Below are 24,328 nucleotides of genomic sequence, written 5' to 3' on the forward strand. Positions count from 1 at the left end.
TTCTCTTCCATTCTGGGTAGAGCTTAAGCATAGGACCTCGAAGCCCATCCCCATAGTGACACTTTCTATAACACCACACACATTCCAACATGGCCACACCTCCTAATACCCACTTCCCATAGGCATAGGCCAAGTATATTCAAACTACCACATTGTTGAAACGCAAACATAATGAAAGCTCTTGAAAGCAGCACAAGGAAGCAGCACAAGACAAAAAAAAAAATCAATTAGATTATTGCCCTATGCATCATCATCATGAACAATGGAGATTTAATGAAAGGGGAATAAAAAGGTAAAGCTGAAAGACTTTTAGATAAACCAAAGCTCAGAGAATTGTTTACAAAGGATATAGCCGCCCCAGCAAAGCAAAGGGAACTCTTCAAGCTGAAATCAAGAAGCCACACAATACTTAAAATCAAAATCAGATCCCCAGAAAAGAAACTTATACAGGTATAGGATGACTTAATCGGATAATGGCTATAGATGCTTCTTTTTCTGGGGGTGGTGTTGATGAGTGAACCAAGATCTCGCACATGCCTAGCACATGCTCTCCAATTAAACTACCTCCAGCCTCTGATATCTTAATAATTTAAAATCAACTGCATAAAATGTATTGGTGTGAGAACTAATACTACACAATGTTTAAAAACAATATAATATATTTAGATAAAATAATTAAAAATAATGAAAAACACAATAATACATAAATCAATACAGCACGAGGGAGATGTGTGGGAGCTGAGCCACAGTGGAAGAGAAGTGATATGTGTGGTAACTTTGCAGGAATAAAGTACAAGAGTCCACAATCACAATAAGCATTTTGTTAAATGGAAAATAATTTGGGTATAAGACAACAATCACATCATACATTTTGTGGTTTGTAACATACATGTAACATGGATAGCAACACAAAAAAGTGACTAGAAATATCCGGACTGTGTTTCCATGGCTAACCAAAGCTATTTACAAAAGCAGCAAAGAATTTTGATAACACGTGTTCTCTTAAAATTACAATACCAAAATTATTTTAAATTCAAAATAATTAATAGACTAAAATATTTTATTACAAAATATAGAAAGAGGCAACAGAGATACTGCAAGCTTAAATGTATAGATGTTTAGGTTAGCAAAAGCATATCCAAGGTAATTCATCAAATAATAGAGGTTGGAGAACATGAAAATGCATACAAAAAAATATCCTGCACCATGTTTTCTTTAGAACACATACAAGATCCAAAAATACAGAAAATGTTCCTTCCAGTAATTACTGTGTGCTACTTAAAGACACAGAATGCCTGAGATGTGAACAGGGAACTGACATAGACTGAAAGCATCAACAGAAACACAGAAAGTTATACTACTATGCAGATATGCATCACTTAAATACCACTTTTATAAATAAACAAAAACTAAAACTCTTGAAATTATAAAGGGACAATGTATTCAGAAATATAATATTTATGCACACAACGGCGCAGTGCAAAATAGGACTAGAATCATTATAAAGGTACAACTATGACAATTCAATATTTCATACATGGAGACATATTGAAATTTTACTTTCATTATTTTTATTCATGTCTCTGTGTGGTTATGTTCATGTGAGTTCAGGTGCCAGCAAAGGCCAGAGAGTTGGTTTCCTAAGAGCTGGAGTTACAGGTGTGTAATATCCACACTCTATGAGTTCTGGAAACAAAACTCAGGGTCTCTGAAAAAACAGCAATAGCTGCTAACTACTGAACCACCTCTCAGTTCCATAATACATAGAGAGTTAATGCTTTATTTGCTCTAAATTCATTCAACAGAAAACCAGAGATTCACAAAATATATCCACACAATTGAATACCAGATGCTAATTAAAATATAAAGAAAATGGCATATTGACACATGTTATTAAGGATATGTGCCCTCGATTGCCAGGATCAAAAACAACTTGTGGAAGGAAGTACGTATTTGCCTTTCAGACTGCAGGGCATCCTTTGAGGAAGTCAAGGCAGGAAGAATTAAAGACACAGAAATCTTGGAGGCTGGAACTAAAGCAGGGGCCACAGAAGACTGCTGTTTACCAATTCAGAATGACCTGCCTTATATGACACCACCTACAGTTGGCTGGGTTCTCCATATAAATCACCAGTCAACAGATTCCCCTATAGTCTTGCCTACCTCTAGTCTTATGAAGAAGTTTTCTCAATTCAAGTCCCTCTTTCTGGATAACTGTTAGCTTTGTCAAGATAACAAAACACTCACCAGGAAAAGATGAAATCTGGAAAGCTAAGAGGCAACCCATCAATCACAAAAACACATACCTTCTAGTTCTATTATGTACAAAGTCTATAATAGTACGCTAAAAAAAAATAAATGAAACTTTTGGTTACTTCAGATTCTAAGAGAGAAAGAACAATGAGTGTGAGCAAAGATAGAACTTTCTTCCCTTAGAGGTGATGAAGATGTTTTAACCTTAAATGAAGGCTATATAACTTTATAAGTATAATAAAAGCATTAGACTGTAAACTTCACCCAATGAATTTTATTGCTAATCAATTATATTTTAATAGTAGATATAAAAAGGAAGACAAAAATATTTCAGGCATATAGACACTAAAAGAATTCATTGCCACACACAACGTGCAAAACAAGAATTCATAGGAAATACTTTGGACGGAGAAAAATTACAGAGGACAGATATACGGATCTAGAGAAGCTCCCAAGCAACACAAGGCTTGCAAGTTCTCCGGGTTCCCAACCATCACTGGTCAAAAGACACTACTGCTGTAAACACCACACATTATGGAAATAAGATATAGAAAAATCACTCTGGAATGAGACCAGAAAAATTCTCCACAATGGTTTGTTTTGTGGTACCAAACAGTATTGGGTAGAATATTATCAGGTAAAGGCACTGACAGTCAGATCCAGCCTTGAACTCTTAAGAATTATAATACCAACCATCTAGATAGATGTACCTATTGTGGCAAGTGTGATGTAACTAAAAGAGACATAACATAACACTTCATAATTTGACTTGGAATTTTCCTCCAGGGGAAAAATCCATGCCTAAAACTGTAAATCAAAACCCAGCACTAAAGAGCTCTTCTACCCTGGTGTAGGGTGGGAGTTAATATGGTTGCTTAGCTTCATTAACACACCATCGACTTACCCCTTAAATATCTATGTCCATATCCACAGACAAGCAATACTCCCAGACTAGAACAGAAATGCTTTTTCCTGAAATCAGCAGAGACAAATACAAAAGACCCGTGGTTGTACAAGAGGCTAAGCAAAAAGGACACTGAGGGCTCAGTCCTAGACAAAATACTTATTCTACCACCTTCCAACTCAGAGAACATTATAAAGAAGGAGACATCATAAATATACGAGCTGAACAATATGAAGAGGGACTGTGAATTTTGAAATTATAAGCAGGGCACAGACATGGGAACTACAAATTCATAAAAGTTGTGCACAGTTGCAGTGGGCCCACCAAAGTCTGGCCCTTCTAACAATTAACTATGAAGCAGGAATACACTCATGGGGCCCCACCACACACTGCACATCTCCTGCTGATCTGCCTTCTTTATGTGGTAAAGTACAGTACTTAATTGTTCCAGTGGTTAACCCACCAGGTTCTGATGGTTAATTCCAAACTCAGGATCACATACATGGTTCTGATAAAATTCTGGCAGACACTAAATAAAACCAAAGGCAACTGATAGGAGAAAGAGCCCTATAGAGAGAAGGGGGCTGGTAGGGCTGGGGTATAAGTGAAAGAGGCTAGGTGGAGGTGGCCCAAAATGTACAGTATACATGTATGAAGTTATGAAAAAAACAATTAATAAACACACAGGTTTGGGAAAGGCTGTCTTTCTATTGTTGTGATAAACGTTATGGCAAAAAGCAACTTGAGGGAGGAGGGAAAGTTTTATTTGGCTTATACTTTGTGATCACCAGTGACCTTTGAAGGAAGTCAAGGTAGGAGCCGGAAAGCAGGAACTGAAGTAAGATCATGGAGCCGCTGCTCACTGGCTTCCTCTCAGGCCCACGGTCAACTCCCTTTCTTATATAGCTCAGGATCAACATTTAAGTACAGCACTGCTAACAGCAGGCTGGGTCCCTCCCACATGATTCATTAATCAAAAAATATCCCCACAGACTTGCTCACAAGCCAATTTGATTGAAGCACTTTCTCAACTGAGGTTCCTGCTTCTCACACGACCCTAATTTATGTCCAGTTAATAAAAACTAACAAGCACAGAGAATATGAATGACAGTTCTTGGAGGAGATGGAATGGCTGGGAGATAAATAGGCTCTGGATGCACAGTAATCATATGGAGAATTCCTGAATGATATAGTAAAATATTATTTTAACACAATTTAAACAATTTTTTTTTAAAAATACTAATACTGTGAATGAGGGGATCTATGATTCTTTTGTCTTCTCTTAGTACCCTTGTCCTTAGGTACTAAGAGAAGACTTAGGTCCTTAGGTCCAAGGCATCCAAGGACTGTGTTGCCTTGTCCAGCCTTGATATGGGGGTTTATCTTTGATCTTATCAAAAACTTGTTCTTTTCTGAAGGGAAGTGGAGAAAGAGTAGATCTGGAGGAGAAAGGAAGTGTGGGGGATGATGGAAGGAGTGGAGAGAAGGAAGGCTGCAGTTGGTACAAATCATATAAGAGAAGGATAAAGAAAAAATACAAATCTACACAAAGATGCCAGTGACATATCCTTAATCAGATTACATCTACCTAAAGGAAAATAAGAAAACGCCATGCTACTAACATGATGAAAATTCTCTTGACTTTTTTATGTTATACAAATCAGTATGTTAACCAAGGATAACTTACAATACACAGTAAATCTTTAATACAACAAAAGTGTAGATTAATATTCATAAAAGAAATAATACAGCGGAACTGTAAAAGAGGGAAGTAAATAGCAAAGAGAAAGGAGCAATGGAAGATGGGTGAGGGTCCTATGCTTTAAAATCACACTGACAATCTCATGCAATATGCTACAAGCAAACTTCTGGAGCAGTGCAAAGGTGAACTCATACCTTACCTCCTAAATATCTACCAGAAATACAGCATAAATGGAGCAGCCAGTGTTAGTTATGAATATAAGTAATGAAAGCCCCGCCTCCTTCCATTATAGGTGCCAGACAAGCTGGAGTGATTGGTTGAAATCAGAATAACACCATGGATGAAGATATTCAGTTTATATTGACAAAGCAGCCAAGTCAAGAGGACATGAAGACCCTAAATGCATAGACCCAGTAGCCATCCTTCCAAATGAATGATGCAAGAGCAACAAAGCGAGAGAGAGGCAGAGACACAGCCATCACAGGCATGCACATACCTCACTTGAAAACCAGACAGAAATAGACCCAAGATTGGCAGGAAGGCTGCTGAGTGAGTATGAAGCACTTTACCCAACTGGTCTGGTTTTTTCTCTGCCTATTTTTCCTACTGTCCTTATTCAGCCTTAAAATCTCCTCTTTTCCCCAAGCCCACCCTCCTGTGAGGTTTGTGACATGACAGGAGACTGTTCTGAAGATTCAGTTTTCAGTCTTCTCAGGGTCCCAGTGAAGCTGGCTGCTGGATGCCACAGGAATGAAACTCCCAGAAAATCTAAACAATCCTCACACACACTTAGGAAGGTGATTTTCTTTCTGTCTCTCTGACTCTGGAGATGGAAGCCAGAACCTCCCACATGCCTGCAAAGTGCTCTGCCACCAAGCTACACCCACCTCTCATCCAGACTATCACCATCTCTGGGTGATTTCTGATACTAATGCAGTGGAAGTGCTGTATAAATGGTTGTCCCACTGCTTACAAAATAATTTTAATAGAATTATTTTTAACACCTGAACATGCACAGTATAAACTCAGTTTAAAAAAAAATCGTTGCTGTGCAATTAGTAGATTCTGCACGAACAGAATCCAAACACTCAGAACTAGATTCTCCTATGCTGGAGACACAACTGATATCCTAAACTCAGGAAGCTGCAAGTGGTTCCAAGTAACATAGGTTTTATCCCCATTCATTCATTAATTCATTCATTCACTTTATATCCAGATTGCAGCCCCCACCTGCCAGTACCCCCCTCAAGTAGCCCCTCTCCCATCCCACTCTGATTGTCCTCTGAGAAGGAGAACTCCTACACATACAGATACCAACCTGCCATGACACATCAAGTCTCTGCAGAACTAGGCACATCCTTTACCTTCCATGTGGCAGCCCAGTTAGGGGAACAGGATCTACAGGTAGACAGCAAAGTCAGGGACAACCCCTGCTCCAATAGAACACATCTTTTACCAGAAAAGAAATAGCCAGAAAGTCTGTCCAGGATAAAAAAGAAAAGAGACTGAGAAAACAGAACCGTATTCTATCACCAACTCTTAGAAGTTTAGAGAGCTCCAACCCTTTCTGTGGAAGTAAAACGTTTTGTCTTATAGAAACACATCAGATTGTGTGCTCAGCTTCACAATATCCTAGGTTCATGTCCTTGTCTTTTTAATGTTTTTTAAATTAAAATAAAATTATAACATTTCCTTTTATTTCTGTTTCTTACTACATTCTTTCTGGTGTAGAGTAGGGAATCTCTACTCCCTCTCAAACTTATAACTTCCTTTATGTGTTATTGCTACACACACACACATATATATGTAGGCACACACAACATACTCAGCCTATTCAGTGTTGCAGATAGATAGATAGATAGATAGATAGATAGATAGATAGATAGATAGATAGATGGATGGATGGATGGATGGATGGATGGATGGATGGATGGATGGATGGATGGATGGATGGATGGATGGATGGTTGGATGGATGGATGGATGGATGGATGGATAGATGGATGGATGGACAGACTGACGTACAGATATATTTGTAGATTTAGGGACTGAAAACTATTTTGAATAACCAACTAGGACGCTTATCCTGGGAAAGACTTTCTCCCACTCTCAGCACTCTGAGCATTCCTTAGTTGACTGCACTCCTTTGTCCATGGTTAAGGACCCATGAGGTTTCTCTCTTCCATATTAGCATGGCTACTGATGTTCTTCTTCAGGGGTTGGTTTGATAGCCATGTTGTTGACATGGTCCCATAGACATAATCTCACAGCAGCTTTCCTCGTCCTTGAACTCTTACAATCTGTTCCAAACTTCCTGAGCCTTAAAAGCAGGATTTATATCATAGATATATCAATTATAATTGGGTGCCCCATGATCACATTTTCTCTGCATGTTGACAAGTTGAAGTTTTCAGTAATAGTTTCTGTCTGTGGCAAAAAGAAGCTGCATTGGTGAGGGCTGGAAGCCACACTTATCTGTGACATAAAGATGACTATTTAGAACACAGTTAGGAATTATGTTGGTTTAGTAAAGTGGAAGAAGTCAGTTCTCTAATTATATCCATGACCTCAGAATGGTAGTTTTCTAGGTTTACAGTAGCAGCGATGATTTCCCCCTTCTGAGTGGCCCTTAATTCCCACAGGAGAGTAGAGATACAATTACCATTATTACATCCTTAGGGCTATCATGCAATGACCATCATGGTCCAGAGGTGTTATAGCTATGCAGAACCATTGGTTATTTCTCCCAGTGGAAGTCTGTATAATACTCTCCAGTACTATGAAAACTAGTCCTCAAGTCAGAGCCAGTCTGGGCCTCTTAGGTCTCATGTTCGAATTTTATTGTCTTCAGCAATATGGACTTACCTTTAATATCTGGGAAGCAAACCAAGGGCAACAACACGAATAGCTTATATTTTTTAAGAGTCTCTTGAATTCCCCTGATCTACAACTTAAAAGGAGGTTTCTCACGCTTAGGATTGTTTTGTTATTTTTTGGGTGGGTTGATAGTCTATTGGGGAGCATTAGCAGCTCAAGTGAAGTGATTTCATTTAATATGTATATCTGTACTAAATAGAATGCTAAAAAAAGAACAATAAAATTTCTTATGATGTTTTCAGAAATCCCTCCACCATCTCCTTTTGTATCTACTTTTCCTTCATCTTGCTGGATGACTTCCCTTCCACATTTCTCACTTCCTGTCTGGGTTTCTGCTGAATTCCAGAGGACAGGGTACCCAGATGTCTCCTCTGCCCCTGCACCCAAACTTTACACACATACATATCCTGTCAGGTTTTTCATGTTTGTATCTTTCTTACATTGGTGAACCATCTCCCTCCCCCCCCTCTGTTTTCTGTACAACACACATGCCAGGACAACAAGGAGTGTGGCATGAGCCACTGAGTCACCTCCAAAGCTGACAGCAGGGCCAGGAACCTTTCAGGTCTCAGGAAGGTTTGATAAAATGAATGAAGGAACTCAGAAGAAACTACCCTCACAGAATACCTACCCTGGGGATCCTCATGAGGGAAGAAAAATTTGAATTCCTACTCATTACTGGTAGGGTGAATTAGCATAGCCATTATCGAAACCAATGTGGACACTCCTGGAAAATTAGAGAAGAAATTGATGTTTGATCCAGCTGTGCCACTCCTGGGTGCACACCCAAAAGGCTAGGTATCCTACCAAAGAGATACTTGCACATCTGTGTTTACTGGTGCTCTGTTCACAATGGCAGCGATATGAGCTCATCCTGGATGCCCATCCACAGATGAATAGATAAGAAAAACACAGAGCATCTAAACAACAGAAGTTTTTCAGCTGTAAAGAAGAAAGGATCTATGTTCTTTGCATGGGACGTTAGGTGAAAAAGGCCAGACTTGCTGCATTAGTTGCTTTTCTATTGCTTTTATGAAAAGCCATGACCAAGACAACTTATAGAAGCAAGGGCTTATTTTGGGCTTACTGTTCCAGAGGTATAAATGTTCATCATCATCATCATCATCATCATCATCATGGGGAAGTATACATGGCAGCAATTAGGAACAGCAGCTGAAACAGTTGGGAAAGGAAGAGAGGGATAGAGGAGGGGGATATGATGGAAGTACACTGCATATGTGGGAAAACAGTGAAAATTGTTGTTCCACAGAAATAATATATGGTAATAAAAAGCCCTACATACAGATGCACACCATGATCATAGCAAGAACAACGGTGAATAATACAACCAGAGCTCCACTTACTATAGATACATGTGTCTGGGATACACTGATATTTTGGTCTTTGGACTTTTTAATTTCATTTCATTTCCACATACTTGTCTACTTAAACTATTTTCCGTGTCTCTATTGATTTATTTGTTCATTTATTTATTTGCTTTGCTGATGGGAATGAAATGTGGGCTTTACATGTTTGTAGTTAGAGATGCAACCAAGTCCTTGCTGTCCCCAGTAATGACTAATGGCTATTAACAAACTAATAAAGAACCAATTAATCAGTGTCAGGCTTTGAACCGAGTGCCTTGTCCTGAATTATCTTTCTCAGTACCAACAGTAACATATCAGAAAGCTCTACTTCCATCACCCCCTCACTCTACAAAGCACCTGAGGTCACCCAGTAAGGCAGGGATGGCCAAAAGAGCTAGAAGCTGGAGACAGACCTTTCCTCTGAGCACACTTCCTCTGTTTCCTTTGTATCAGCCCTTTGCTTTCCTGGTTCTCGGACCAGCTGGATTACGTCAGAAGCACACAACACCAACTAATCCACATTCTCACTGCTCCTATTTATGGAGCACTTTAAATAACAGCAAGAATGAAAGAACAAGCTTTCTTTCCGATTGCACACTAAGATAGGCCAGATCAGTCCTGTGAAATATATATATCAAGAAATGTCACAGGCCTTGAGCAGTTAAGGGCACATCCTCTGACCACAGTGCAATTTAGCTAAAAATCAAACCCAGAAAGTTATCTAGAACCATCTTGAATATTTGGAAAAGGAGTTCAGCTTGAAGCCACATAGAAAGAACTTCGTGACTATAATGAAAGAAACACAAAGAAATAAAAGGAGCCTTAATAGAGGGAAATGCAGGAGAATCTTGAGAGGTTGGACACTAAAATCAAAACAGGGACCAAGTTAATAACTTCAATATCTCTCCTAAAAAACTTGACAAAAAGGTAAAGTAACCAAAAATAAAAACAAAAATAGAAAAATGACAAGAATGCAAACACAGTGAGGCAGAAAACTCACACAACTCATGTTCCACACTTTCAAGGCTCAGCCTTGGTCTTTGTATCTGAAACAATATCTAGACCGTTCTACCACAGTATGAACTGCTGGACTAATTCTCCTTTAGAATACTCTGGACATCAGTGTTCTAGTACACCAGGCTGTGTGTCTAACTATTTGCCTTGCATGCAACGGTAAGACCACCATCATATCCAGGGGTCCAGGCTTAACAGCAGAAGCAACTGCAAGGTACCACGAGCCAGATGTTAGCTCAACAATGATGAGATTCCATCAGAAGCAGAGACTTGGCGATAAGCCAAAGCAGTCAGCTGGAACCACTATCTGAGGACTCTCTGCTGGCTCTCAGAAACCATGCTGAAATGGCAGCCACAACAGTTTAGTCTGGAGAGAATGGATGTGAGACACCTACCCCTCCTTGTTGGCTGGTAGAGGCCAGTGATAACCTATATTCTTGGATACAGACTTAGTTATGTCACTTAGAAGCCTACAGGGGTTTCTCCAAGTAAACACTAGAAACGCCCATCCTCTGAAACTGGAGCCCTTCTCACTCAAACATGCTAATCCAGATGCAGCTATTTTGCTCAATTCCTGAAGTAGTAATGAATAAACATAAGAAACAAATCATTTTTATTCTATGAACTGAACTGATTATTCAAATGAGGTCCAGGCACAAGATTATATTTAGGAACATGTGACTTGAGTAATTTACCAAATCATATTTTTAAGAAACACTAAATTGCTTATACAATGAGGCTTCATTACACATTTCCTATAAGAAAAGTATACACCCTACCCTAAATTACTAGTGAACTAAATTTCTAAATGGCACTAATGCATTGCTGTCTTATACAGAGGCCCTTTAAGCAGGGAAGGGTGCAAGTGGGTCTTGACTGTTCAGGAATGGTGTGAAGAACCTTTCACTCCAAACAGATGTATGCTCAAGAGGGGTAACCTGCGACAAAGCACAGGGAAGACTTAACCTGGTTGGCTTTGAGATGTCTAATTAGTCTCTCAGGAGATGACAGGTATAATTTCTCCACCAGATTTGTTCTCCACCTCCCTATGCATTTGAATTAAATTTGTGGGAGAATCAGTTAACTAACTCTACAGTAATAGCTCTCACTTTGAGCACAGCAATTAAGCATGTCTGTTTCCTCTCCTCCTACATCTGTTCTGAGACTGGAGTGAATACATTTGAATTATTTTCTGGATATACAGTAATTGCGGGGAAGTGTCAGAATGGCCGCCTGTACAGTAGTAGGCTGTGGATTGTAGGAAAGGTCTATCCTAGCTAAGCTGGGTGATTCCCTATGTGTTAAAAACATAACAGGAATTGAACTTGATCACGCAACTTCTAGGAGAGGCTAGATTATTGAATATAATATCAAACCCAGGGCCCAATTTTCTTTAGGCAAGGATCCTACCACTGCACCACACCTCCAGTACCTCCTATTTTCTTGAGATATGATAAGGGTGGTGAACAACGGTTTCCATTTGCTATCAATACAAGATTTTATAATCGTTGAGATTTTTTGTGAAGCCTTTTTTAGACATTTCAAGTTCTTTCAAATTATGATTTCCCATCCGACGCTCTCAACATATCGTTGTAGAACATGGCAGGCAGGACCAGTGAAAGAAAGGGTTGTGGGGGTAACTCTATGCTTCCCACTGCTAACATGCTTTTCTTGCTGAGAAGTCACTTCTTGGCCAGTGGGTCACTGACATTTATCTCAAAGTTCTAAGGCAGCTCAAGAGTTGTTAGTAATTCTAACTTAAGAAACCAAAGAGAGAGGAAAAAAGTTCTCCTAAATCATGTGTTACCCTTATGTGTAAGTTAAAATCCTAATCTTATCTATAGAAGCTGAGAGTAAAACAGTGGCTAGCAGAGGCTGCAGACAAGACGAGCAGCGTGGAGGAGTGGGGAGGGCGGAGTGGCCATCAGGCGCTAAGAGGAACAGAGAAGCTTTTATTCCATTGTCCATACACACCAGAGCTGTACTTGCTGCCTGCTTCAAAGTTGCACAGAAAGGATTTTTCAATACGAAAACTTCTCAGTGTTTGAGTAGAAAGACATAATGAATTTGACTGAAGCAGCCAAACAGTCATGCGGGTATCAATCATCCATGGATAAGAAAACAGTTTGTATATGGCGACTGGTGGCAGGGTATCCAGGGAGGACACTGATGTATCTGCCCTGTTCTCTGGATTGCTGCAATAGCACACAGTCGGGCACCCTGCTGTGTTCTATTTCACACTTAGAATTTGTAATGCTTTGGGGGAAACACACTTCAGAAAAGCCAGAGAGAGATAGACAAATGCCTGCTGAAGAGGAACATAGCAATGGACCTGCCCAAAGAAGATACAGATTAATGTGTTTGTGGTTATTTCTACCTATTGCCTATCTCATGATGTCATGTAACAAAACATAACTTTGTCTTTCCAAACTTTTCTGCAATGGCATTGGCTCTATAGGCAATACCACCATGGACTGTCTTCTCTAATAATCTACACTGTGAGATATGTTCAAGCTTCTTGAAACCCTTAAGATAAATTTTCTCTAATCATTTCCTTCTTTTTGACAATTATATTGTTAAATAGCCTTAATGTAGCCCTTGCTGACTTACAGGACTAGACCTACTTCTCAGAAAATGTCATCCTATATGGCCCTAGATTGGCAAAGGCCGTGGCTTTAACATTACTTAAAATGATGGATGGTTACCAAGAAACTAAAACCACAATTTAGAATTTAATAGAGTGAATAGCTATGATCTGTAGATGCAAATGTAATGGTTATAATTTGTGATGTGAAAAGTCATCAAAAAGACACTGCTGCATAGGCAGATCTGTGTCCATCTTTTTATCATTGACAACAAAGCTGGGGAGAATTTAGCATGTGTCCAGATGTAGGGTGTTATATCTGTAAACTGTGGACACTGAGAGATGGATGGATAGATAGATAGATAGATAGATAGATAGATAGATAGATAGATAGATAGATGATAGGTAGGTAGGTAGGTAGGTAGGTAGGTAGGTAGGTAGATAGATAGATAGATAGATAGATTGGAGTTTATGCTTGGGTGTCTATAGTTAGGAAATGGGGCTATTTTCAGGTACAATGTGGAAAGTGTGTAATAATGCTTCAGGGAGGGCATCATGGTAATACTACAGCATGCCATGAACAGGTAGCTCTTAGAAATTCTACAACTTCCCATAAAGATGAATGCTATGAAAACTCATGAGTGACTCTTGATCCATCCTACTGGGAAGGTGAGAGGGGAATGATCGGAAGGAAAGATCCTCCCAGGAGGTAAGATTAGAGATTGGAAGAAGTGCAGCTGATCTCTGTACAGAAGCCAGAGAGTACAGCTAAGAGAGCAGCAGCAGTAGAATCTCAGTAAGGAAGTCAAGTGAGCTGGTGTCCCTGATTATGTGACAGAGAATGCAACAGAAATGCTAGGATAGAAAGGGGGCAGGTAAGAGCATGCCTTTTCATATACTTCCCAAGGTCTTAGACTTCATCTTAGAAGCAGAATATAATTTTCAAGAGTTTCCAATCCAACAGGCTTAATTTACTTAATGGGAATGTCTACAGCTCCTTTCCAATGCTATTCAGAGACCCTGCCCCTTCCTTCACCAACAGCACAATGTAAGTAGGTTGTTCTCCAGCTAGTCGGGGCAGAGCTCTGTACAGAGTGTTCAGAACATAATGAGGAATTGGGAGGGGACTTAAGGGGAAGTGGGTAAGTCAACTGAGTACTCCATTAAGCTAATGGCAAACAGGTCTGTGGTATCTCAGGTGGCGACCACAAGGTTAAGTACACTAAGCATGAACAGTTATGACAACAGAAAAGTAATTCCAATTTTAATGAGAAATTGGTATTTGAATCAGAAACACTCTTAGCCAGGAAAGAAAATACATATACAATATCTTCCCAGAAAATCTGCCCTTAGGCAAGTGTCCCCTCCCCTGCCCTCCTTGTACCAGAGTATCAGCAAGTTCCCAGGATCCAGGGAAATGCCACCATAGAGAATCAGCCCTTAAACCAACAGAGGAGCAGCCTGCCATGACATTTTTCACTCCCATGTTCTGTAAAGTTCTTTTCACTCCAAAAGCTCAGGGCTCCTCTTCTATGGGAAGAATTCATAGCTCTTTGTGTATGCAGCAGGAAGCCTTCCCTAACCCACAATCTGTTGCCATGACTCCAGTTTCCTGTGGTCCACCACAATACAAAATTAGGTGAACACAGCATAGAGTAAAATATTTTGAGAGTGTGTTTACATAATGGTCATCACAGTATATTGTAACCATGCTGTTATTTTATTAGTTATTCCTGTATATTCCTAACACTGCCTTATTAATTAAACTCTACCAGTTATCATAGAGCCTCTATAGGACAAGATATCATATATACTTTCAAGTAACTATTAAGGATTTTGAACTATAACTTCCAAGGGTAAGAAGGCAACTATTATAAACTGTAAAAGAATAATTTTTGTTTGCCTGTCCCCATAGATAGGACCTTTCTGTTTCCAATCCAAACATTATGGTGGTGTGTGTGTGTGTGTGTGTGTGTGTGTGTGTGTGTGTTTGAATATGTTTCCTCAAACTCTCTATGAACTACACAGTAATACCTCACCTTTTACAGGATGCCATAGAGATCTTGGTGGGAAGCTAGACATGCCCACTTTCTTCCTCAAAAAACAAAAAACAAAAACAAAGAAACAAACAAAATACCCTCGATCTAAATAATGTTCTGCTGTGATGGACCAGCTAGACTGAACTTTGACAGAAGAGCAAGTTTGCTTTTGTTCTGACCAATACCAAGGAAGTCAGCAACATTTCTGAAATCACCTTTCTCAATAGAAACCCTCACCTGGGGCTGGAGAAGTGGCTTATCTGTTAGGAGCACTGACTGTTCTTTCAGGGGTCCTGAGTTTGATTCCCAGCAACCACATGCAGCTTACAACCATCTGTAACAGGATTCAGTGTCCTCAGAGCAGCAGTGTACTCATATACATAAGTAAATGAATCTTTAAAACAGGAAGAAACCCTTCTCCCAGTCATTTGTTTGTAGCTTTGTTTGTAGCTTTGCCCTCAAGATTTGTCACCTTTAAAATGGAGATAATGGGAGGAGTGGGTGATCGCAGAATCCACACACTTGTACTGCGCTATTTACACTTAGTTCATGCTGATGAACTTTTGTTTACTGTTTGGAATTTCATGCCTGCATTTGTGTTTCAATCAAATCCATCTCTCTTCCAATTCTTGCCAATCACCCCCCCTTCTCTACTTTAAACTACTAAGCTCCACTCTGTACTGTCAGAATGTGCTTTGCTACAAGTCCATCGAATGGAGCGCGTCAGGGACTACATCCTCCAAGAGAACTGACTCCTTCCCCAGCATCAGCCAGAAATTCCAATAATTCCCCAGCCAGGGAACTTGATGGACCCCCCCTCTTGTTTATGCTGGGATTTTAGCTGGCTGTGTGCCGGTCTTTTGCACACAGTCCAGGCTACTGTACTGGCATGTATAGCCCATGCATGTACTGGCACTGTCATAGCAGTAGGCACCTACTACTTCTGGCTCTTAAATTCTTTCCATCACCTCTGTGATGGCCCCTGAGCCTTGGGGGAGGTGTGTGACATAAATGTCCCATTTAGAGCTGAGCAATCTATATATTCTTTTATCCTAAATACACTGACAAGTTGAGCCTCTGTGTTACTTGCTATCTACTGCTGAAAGAAATGTCTCTAATGAGAGTCAGAGATGCACTATTCTACAGTTAGAAAGGTGAGTACTTACAGAGAATTTTACTACTATACTGACTTAGCAGAATAATAGTATTATACTCTCCCCTAAGGCCTGTGACCTACTTGGCCACAGGTTCACTCTTGGGGCCTATGACTGTCTTTGTTACTTTTCTATTGCTATGATAAGACACCATGACTGAGGCAACAGAATGGGTATCACATATAAAATAAAGTACTAATTTGGTTTATGAAGAAATTATGAGAGATTTAAGTGCATAATGGCAGATCCAAAGAGTAGCTGAGAGGATACATCTTGATCCACAACCACAAAACAGAACAAATTCAAGTATGACATGAATCTCCTAAATTTCATGCTTGCTCCAAGTGATATACTTTCTCAAGCAAGGCCACACCTTAGACCTCCTTAAACAAGCACCACCTTGAGATCATGTATTCAAATATATGTTCGTATAGGGACCACCAAAATGACATAGCCAGTCATGGAGTTTAGACACAGTTAAAGGTACCAGGCATACATTTCCACTTTGTTTCAAATTTAAATTAAAGTTTATAAAACTCCAACTTAGCTTTATATCCAATCAGAATGCTGTTGCTTACCACACAATATCTGTTCCAATAGTGCACATGTAGCCATATATTGCTAAGCCAGGCATTATTGTAGCCCCAGGCTTCATACATACATATATATCTGTATATGTATATGTATGTATATGTATATGCATATGTATGAGCATTACTTTTCTCCCTTGGTAACATGCATAGAATGTTCTTGCTCTATGAAACTTAACCAGTACAGATAAAGCTTCCATGTGCGTGCTAGCTTGATTTCCTTATTCTATGCCTGAACTATGTGGTTTATTACCATCAAGTTTTAAAGGGTAACAAAAACTATGTCACTATATTAAAATGCTTGGAGGATGTTCTATGGGACCCACTGACAAACAGCCAGAAAACAGATAATCCATGTCTGGCAGCAGGCTTTTTTTTTTTTTTTTTTTTTTTTTTTTTTTTTTTTTTTGATAGCCTATGATTTCTAGGAGACAGAATATCCCCACTGTAGAGTAAAACCATTTAATCTCCTTCGTGTGTGTATATATATAATACGTGTGTGTGTGTGTGTGTGTGTGTGTGTGTGAGAATGGGAGTTGTTCAGTAGTAGGTTTCCTGAAGGCCCTTTCAAATACCTTTAGTGTTACTGACCCTCCCCAATCCTCCCTCCTGCTTTGTAACCTCCAATCTCCTAATCATTTAACACATTCTAGTTCATTATTTTCCCACCTCCTTTATACCTAAACTCCATTCTCATCCTTTCCTTTTAAATCTGCCCCTCATACACCATGGTCGATTACTAGTTTCCTGGAGTCTGTAGGATATTTCAATTTATCATACTAATCTAAATATTCAAAACTACCATCCACATATGAAGTGTTTGTCTTTCTGAATCTGGATTGCTGAGGATGAACATTTTTGGCTTTATTTACCTGAAATTTTCATAATTTTCTCTTTACACATGAATAATAAATGTACCGAATTTTATTCTTCACCATTTGCAAGACATCTAGGCTGTTTATATTCCCTGGCTACTGTGAATACAAGACCGATAAACATGGATGAGCAGATATAAGTACACTATGAGATAGAGTCTTGTGGTTATAAACCCAAGAGTTGTACCACTGGATCATGTGGTAAACCTAGTTCTCCATCTTTCTGAGAAGCTTCCATGCTTGTTTCCACATTGGCTGTACCAGTCTGCACTTGCACTAATAGTGAGTAAGTGATTCTGTTTCTAATATCTTTTTGTCAGCATTCATTTGCGTCTTGTTTGTTTTGTTATGTTGTTTATATTATCTCTAGATATTCTGCAGGCAGAACATTGGATAAATGTTTTTAAAGCAGGGTAGAAGATAGAGAGTTGTGGCACTTCTCATTACTATATCCACAAATAAATGAGGCAAGGATGTTTACCATGGTTTATCCAGATACACACCTTTAAAATTTTCCTTTCTTAGGAGCTGACAGGGTCTGCAACCCCATGGGAAGAATAGCATTATCAACTAAACCCACCACAGCTCCCAGGGACTAAAACACCAACCAATGAGTTTTTATAGAGAGACCCATGGCTCCAGGTGTATATGCAGAAGAGGACAGCATTGTCTGGCATCAAAGGCAGGAAAGGCCTTTGGTGCAGCAAAGACTCCTTTCTCCAGTGTAGGGGAATTCCAATGTGCTGAGGTAGGAGAGGGTGGTTGGGAGAGAGAGCACCTTCATGGAGGCAATGGGAGGAGGAGAGGGATGAGAATGGGAGAAAGGGAATAATATCTGAAATGTAAATACAGAGAATATCCAATAAAAAAATTCTCCTTCCTTAATCACAAAGACTTTGAAATCTCATGCCAGTTAGAACTAAGGTAATTATAGATCCTGATACAGATAAAATGCAGTCCTGTCCTTAGCAAACCAGAGGGACTTTGTATTAACGGCACAAGAAAGGAGACAAGCCAATGAGCCCTTTGTCAAGCAGAGCCTTTGGGAAGATTGCTGAGAAACTTCATAGAAAGAGAGCCAGTAAATCAGATGCCATCCATAGTAAAACCCTCCCTGTGAAGGATCCTGCAGAGAGAACGAAGACAAGCTACAGATTTGACAGACAATAAAAGACAAGCAAGGAGCTCTCAACCTCAACAGTAATGAGGTAAAATAAAGTTTAACTATCTAACTTGGAAAAGAGGGAATGACGGGTCTCCATTCCCACGAAGAGAGTATGAGATGAAGTCTAAACATTTGCAGCAAGCTCAGAACACTAGCTGAGAAACCAAAATCAAAACCTTAAGAATATGGCAGGTAACATAGATCCACACTTGGCCACCTCTTGGTTTTGCTGTCACTCACTTCAACGTGTGACAAATGCAAGAGACCCACCCATTGCACTATTGTTGGAATCTCTGGATTTATAATTATTTAATGTGAAAACTCTGAATGCAAAGATTGTCATAGCGTCTTTCTACATTGGAATAGAAACTGGCACTCACTTCCAATGTCCGGTCTCAGCTTTTTATCATACTCTCTCAGCAATTTGTTGAGAATCAGCGTCACATCGGTGTCTTGTGATTTGGGTGCCAAGACCCACTTCTGGTTTGATGGAGAGTCTTCGTTCTCATCCTCTTCCACCCTTCTGGACCTGCAGATGTGACACAATGGGAAAAATTGTAACCACCCCAGAAGATTCTTTAAATGTCCTCCTTCTAGGTGCTACTAAAATGGGTGGAAGATCCCTGGGATCTTCCTGCCACCTGTAAAACTACAAGAAGTAAGATAAAAATTAGGAAACATTCCCTAGCCAGAATGCAAATGCTCTTAGCAGAACAGCCTGGCTCAAATTAAACCAGAGAAATGGCAGTGGGTCAACTGATGCCGGAATTAGCCAACAGGAAATAAAAGCACTTTGTCAACCTGTATTGGGTTGTTCTGAGCAGTGACCATGAAGAAAGAGAGAGAAGAGCAGCCCAGGTAGACCATGTCAAATGATAACTTGGGGACTTTGATGGGGAAATAGACAACATAACATAGAGGGTTGATATCTGCCCAGCTCTAGCACTTTAAGGCGTATTATAAATACAAAGGCTTTGTGTCTTCTGGGTAAACTAAATGATCTATGGTAGAGATAAATACTCAAATATTATTTACCACAAAACCAATCTGTCAAAATCAGACACCCTTCAGAGTCCTCGGTAGTGTTCTTTCTAAGTCCCGCCACCAAGACTGTGGGAAGCAGGAGTAGCTTTGACAGAAGGAACTCATTGAAAGAAACTGACTCTGACTGTACTTTCCATATAGCCTGGACTTTGGGGCATAATTGTGGGGACACTATGAAGTGGCTTGTGTTGCTGGTATACTCAGCATGGGGAACAGCCAGGAGATGTGTTAGTTGATGACTGTAGAATGTCCTCTGGCAATCTACACACCTTGATCGCCAAAACTGGTTCATTTCTTTCCCAGCAGGCTTTACGAATTAAGTGGTTTCCAGTGTGCCTTCGAGCCTGTGAGCATTTCAGTGAATTCCAATGAGAGCCTGGATATCTCTGACCTTCTGCCCTACTCTGCTCAGCACCACAGCCCCCCCAGCAGGGTGATTCCTGCCTACAAGGGTTCTGATGGGGAGAAACCTTAAGCCAACAGCCAGTTTTCTCAGAGAATGAGGCTCTCTGGATCCCAGCACCTGTGATGTGGAACGAAAAAGGAGTTTCCTTCTCCCTTGAAGCAATATTTCCTTGCAGGTGTGAACCTTTAGAAGAGCTTAAGAAGCAAAGCCCCTGTCCTAGTTGGTCTATGTGAGTGCCTTAACGACACTTCTCTAAAAAGACGGTGAGGAACAACACATTGAGCGGAACTTGGCCCAACCAGGCCCAGGTTCATTTTCATTCCAACTTACAGACAGCAGTCAAATGTCAGCTCCATACCAAGCTGCTTGTCCTCAGGCATGTCACTTTTCTGACGCTACCACGAAATCAAGAAAAACCCTAATCATTTTAAAGTTCAGTCTTTCATCTTCACTCAGATCTTCAGATGCATAGATACATGTACATGGATGTGTCAGATCTTATCTACACCGTCCCTTGTGTGTGCTGAAGAGCTATGGCGGACAGGAGCAGTAGCCCAGCAGCCTAAACCCAAACCCATGCACTGTTCTCTCTTCTTTACCAAAGATCATTCCCGGATCTCCCAGGACAGACGAAAATCTGAAAATGGGGAAGTTTACACTCAGAATAATGCTCTATTTACACATGATATTCACAAATGCTTATAGTCACTCCCACGTGATCAGTTCCACACAGCTGCTACGTAAATGATTATTACAAGGTATTGCCAAGGGAATAAGGTCAAGAAAGAGTCTGTACATGCTCAGAACTATTTTCCTAATTAACAGCTGCTTGGAACTGTAAATGTGGACTGTGTAGACACGAAAGAACAGCTATCCATATGTGTGAGAGATCTTGATAATGAGTCTTGTAGGATAGCTTTTACAATTAAGCTTCTCCTAAACTGATCTTAAAATGAATTCTATTTCATGAATGCCCAACTGGCTAGAAGATTAAATTAAGCCATCCACAAACTCCAAAAACAATTGTGGATTTTACCTAAGCTGAATATTCACCATCAAGAGGAATTTAGGATATTTGATACCTCCTTCACCCATTAAGAAGAATGCAGCTTACCACCTGCAAAACCAAACTTCTGCAAAGAACACTATAGAACTTTTAAATATTCAAGCATTTTGCATACTTAAAAGCTGTATCAGGAATATTCATTGTATCACCTTGCAAAACAAATTAAAGTATGAATGGCTAGCATGAATCACTTGGATGGCTGATACCTACACAGTGCCTTTAGGACCTAACATGTTATTCCAGAACAAAGACACTTGGGGACTGTGAAAATAAATAGCGTAGGTAGTCCCAGTGAAATCAAATTGTACCTCCCCAGTTCCCTGCTACATGCCTTTCTCCTGCCCTCCTCTCCACCACTGCAGAAATACCAGCTCTGTGGCTTTATGGTCCTCCCTGCCCCAACTGTCAGCTGTGCTTAGGAAACATACTCACTCCCGTGTTAGCTACATCTACTCCTATACTCCCTCACAGTCCCAGAAAAGCTGGTTACTTCAAGGGCAGGAATTTTATAAGGAGTCTCATTCTCCCTCTAGTGGTAAGAGGTGTTATCTGAAATTGCATAAGCTTCTTCCTCAGTTGCTAGGGCAGGTGGGAGTGCTGGGGATAAAGTCTGGGAGAGTAGACCTGTTCTCTACCTCTGCTCCATGAAACCCCACTTCTGTAGCTGGTGCAGGATGCCTCAGTGGTCCTTTCTCCTCAGCTGCCAGTACTGTGCCACTCCCAGTTCAGAAGATGAACCCTTGCCCTACACAGTGCCCTGAGAAAAGCCAATCTCACCTCAGGGAACCCACAAGTGGGTTGATGAGATGGAATTTCCTTTCTCTTCAAAATTCTACATGGGCTTATATATTACCTTCCTAGCACTCCGTTGCTCTGATCGCTGGTTCCTAAACAGCACTGCTTTTTCTTAAAAATAAAATATCTTTTTTCTTAAAAATAAAGCAAACACATGCACATTCCCCAGACAGCATCTCAATCCTTACAGCTTTTCTTCACCAGAAGGGCAGAGAAAACATCCAAAAGAGTTTTCAGTATTAAAAAGAACTCCTGCACTCCCCAAATCAGTGAACATCGAGAAGGAGCATTGCTTTTTCCTGTGCAACAAGCTCAGCCATGAGTGTCAGGGCTCAGGTAGGCACCCCTTTGTTGTAGGCAGGTACCCCTGTTGCAAAATCACAGAGCATCCTCTCAGAACTGATCTAGACAGAATCCATACCAGTGAGGCATCTTGAATGCTGAAGAAAATCCTCTCAAAACTAACAATAGATCAAAAGATTGATGGGCCATTCAATTATCTTACATGTTTGTAAAACCCTTTTTAACAACAACAATAATGAAATCACTGCAAAAAGTGAAACATATAGCAATAAATACAGAAATGGGTTATTTTAGAATTGATTTGCAACCACGATTACCAAGACTGAAAACTCAACAGAGAACATATTCGTATGTGCACCTTGGCTGGAAAGGAGGAATCCCAGGAGATTTTGTGTCACTGGGAATCTTCAGAAACCAGAGTGCTGCATCTTTCTCTGGGAGCAGACATAATGACAGCTAAAGTGGCTGCTTTCCTTCCAGAACTGCAACTATAAATCTAGATCACTGATTGGACCCTGAACTGCAGCTAGGTTTTTGAGTTGGTGACTATAGCAAAAGACTCTGTGATGTGACTGTGGCTTTTTTATGCTTCTGCCTCGAAACTAAGATCCCTCCAGCTACAATCTCCTTCAAAACACACTTTCCATTCACTTCCTGGAGAGCAGAAACTTTGGTGGAGAGGCTTCAGGATCCTGTCCTTCCTGAGTGACCAAGAGTTCAAGTCTCCAGAGTCAGTTGAGCAAGAACAAGTCCTTCGGGGTGGGGTGAGACTTTCTTGCTTAGGGTGAGGACCTCGGTGAGCTGGAGTAAGAATTTGGGAAGCCCTCTCTCCTACTTTTGGGGGGAGTTACCAGGGTGTCTTCCTAGTTCCGATACTTCACAAATGTGAATGAAAATAAAAGCCTGTCACTGGGAGAGGACCTGTGACCCTCAGAGGGAGCTGCTTTCTAATTTGCTTTCTAAGCCAGGAAACTGAGAAATGTCAACACAAGTGTGTTCTGGGAAACGGGGTGTCCTCCAATTCCTAGGGTGACTGTAGGGAAAGCAACCAGGGATTTCCAAAGCACAGGGTAGTCTTCAGGTTCTAACCAGTACCCCAATCTGGAGATGGAATGAAAAAGCTAATGTCAGCATCTCTAGTTGTGTTTATGGCAACAGGCTTTAACCCTTCTGGTGCCACTGTCCTCATGAGCCCTTGTCTGTCTACAGAGAGCTTCCTCTGTTAGCTGACTGGTATTGGTTTGGGGTATTCACAGTGAGGTAATCTCTTATCGCTTAAAGAAGGATCTACCGTGTGAACCCCAACATGATTCTTTGACAGAGACTGGGGTGCTTGTGTGTGGTGTGGGACCTGGAGAAGCAGGGCTCTTCCAGACCACCTGCCCCAGCCCCCTACACTTGCCTTCTGCCAATTATCTCTTCTGTAATCTATACAGGGTAGTTGAGAAAGCAGAATTCCTGGGTCCAGAGGTTTCTCTTCAGTGGTAGAACAGATAGAGTGCTAGCCAATGGATGTCAGAAAGCCCTTGGATAACTGAAGGAGAAGGCCACTGCCTCATCATTTTGGATTCCCAAGTCCCTTGAAACCACCACATCCTACAAACACCCAAACAGTCCCTACACACTCCGGATTGCAGGGGGCTGTGGCAGCCCTGGAGAGGAGGTCTGGTCCTGGGGGAGACCTGCTGGTGAGGTGCGGGAACCTTCCCTCTTCTGCAGCCCAGTGGACGGCGCGCACCTGGGACTGGCGGCCGGCAGACGGCGCCCCCCGCCGCCCTCCCGCCCCCGCTGGCCTCGGGGAACCGCCTGTGAGCTACTTACCGAGCGTGCAAGCCAGAGAACAGGCAGAGGAGGAGCAGCAGCTTTGCAGCCATGGTTCTCCGGGCGCGGGTCCGAGTTTGAGCGCTTACTTAGGCTACTGCGGGCTGCAGCGCCTGGGGTTCTGCGGACCGGGAGGGACAGGTGTCTATCTGCACCAAGCTCCGCGCCCCCGACGGCCCGGCTCTGCGGGGCGCACTGGAGCTGGGGTGCGTCCGCTCTCGGGAGCGATCGGCACTGGGAAGGGGGGGCAGCAGGTGGCCGGGCGCCCTCCTCCCGCAGCAGGAGCCCGCGGGGCCGCTCCGGGCTCTGCGCTGGGGCAGCTGCGCTCCGAAGCGGGGCGGGAAGGTCGCGACTGCCTCGGTGGTGCCCG

The 24,328-nt window shown here is 41.2% G+C and overlaps 1 protein-coding gene across 1 annotated transcript in view; it reads right to left on the bottom strand.

The window, feature by feature from the left end:
* Positions 1-24,011, bottom strand: part of GABRG3 (gamma-aminobutyric acid type A receptor subunit gamma3) — a gene marked incomplete at both ends in the record, with an annotated part of 554,008 nt that extends 529,997 nt beyond the window's left edge. The window contains 2 exons of the mRNA XM_080913698.1: positions 18,904-19,052; positions 23,959-24,011. Coding sequence (XP_080769824.1) covers positions 18,904-19,052; positions 23,959-24,011 — 202 coding nt within the window. The remainder of the gene's footprint in view (positions 1-18,903; positions 19,053-23,958) is intronic.
* Between the last annotated feature and the right edge of the window lie 317 nt (positions 24,012-24,328).

This window comes from Micromys minutus (assembly GCF_963924665.1).
Source record: "Micromys minutus genome assembly, chromosome: 3".
NCBI classification, from domain to species: Eukaryota; Metazoa; Chordata; class Mammalia; order Rodentia; family Muridae; genus Micromys; species Micromys minutus.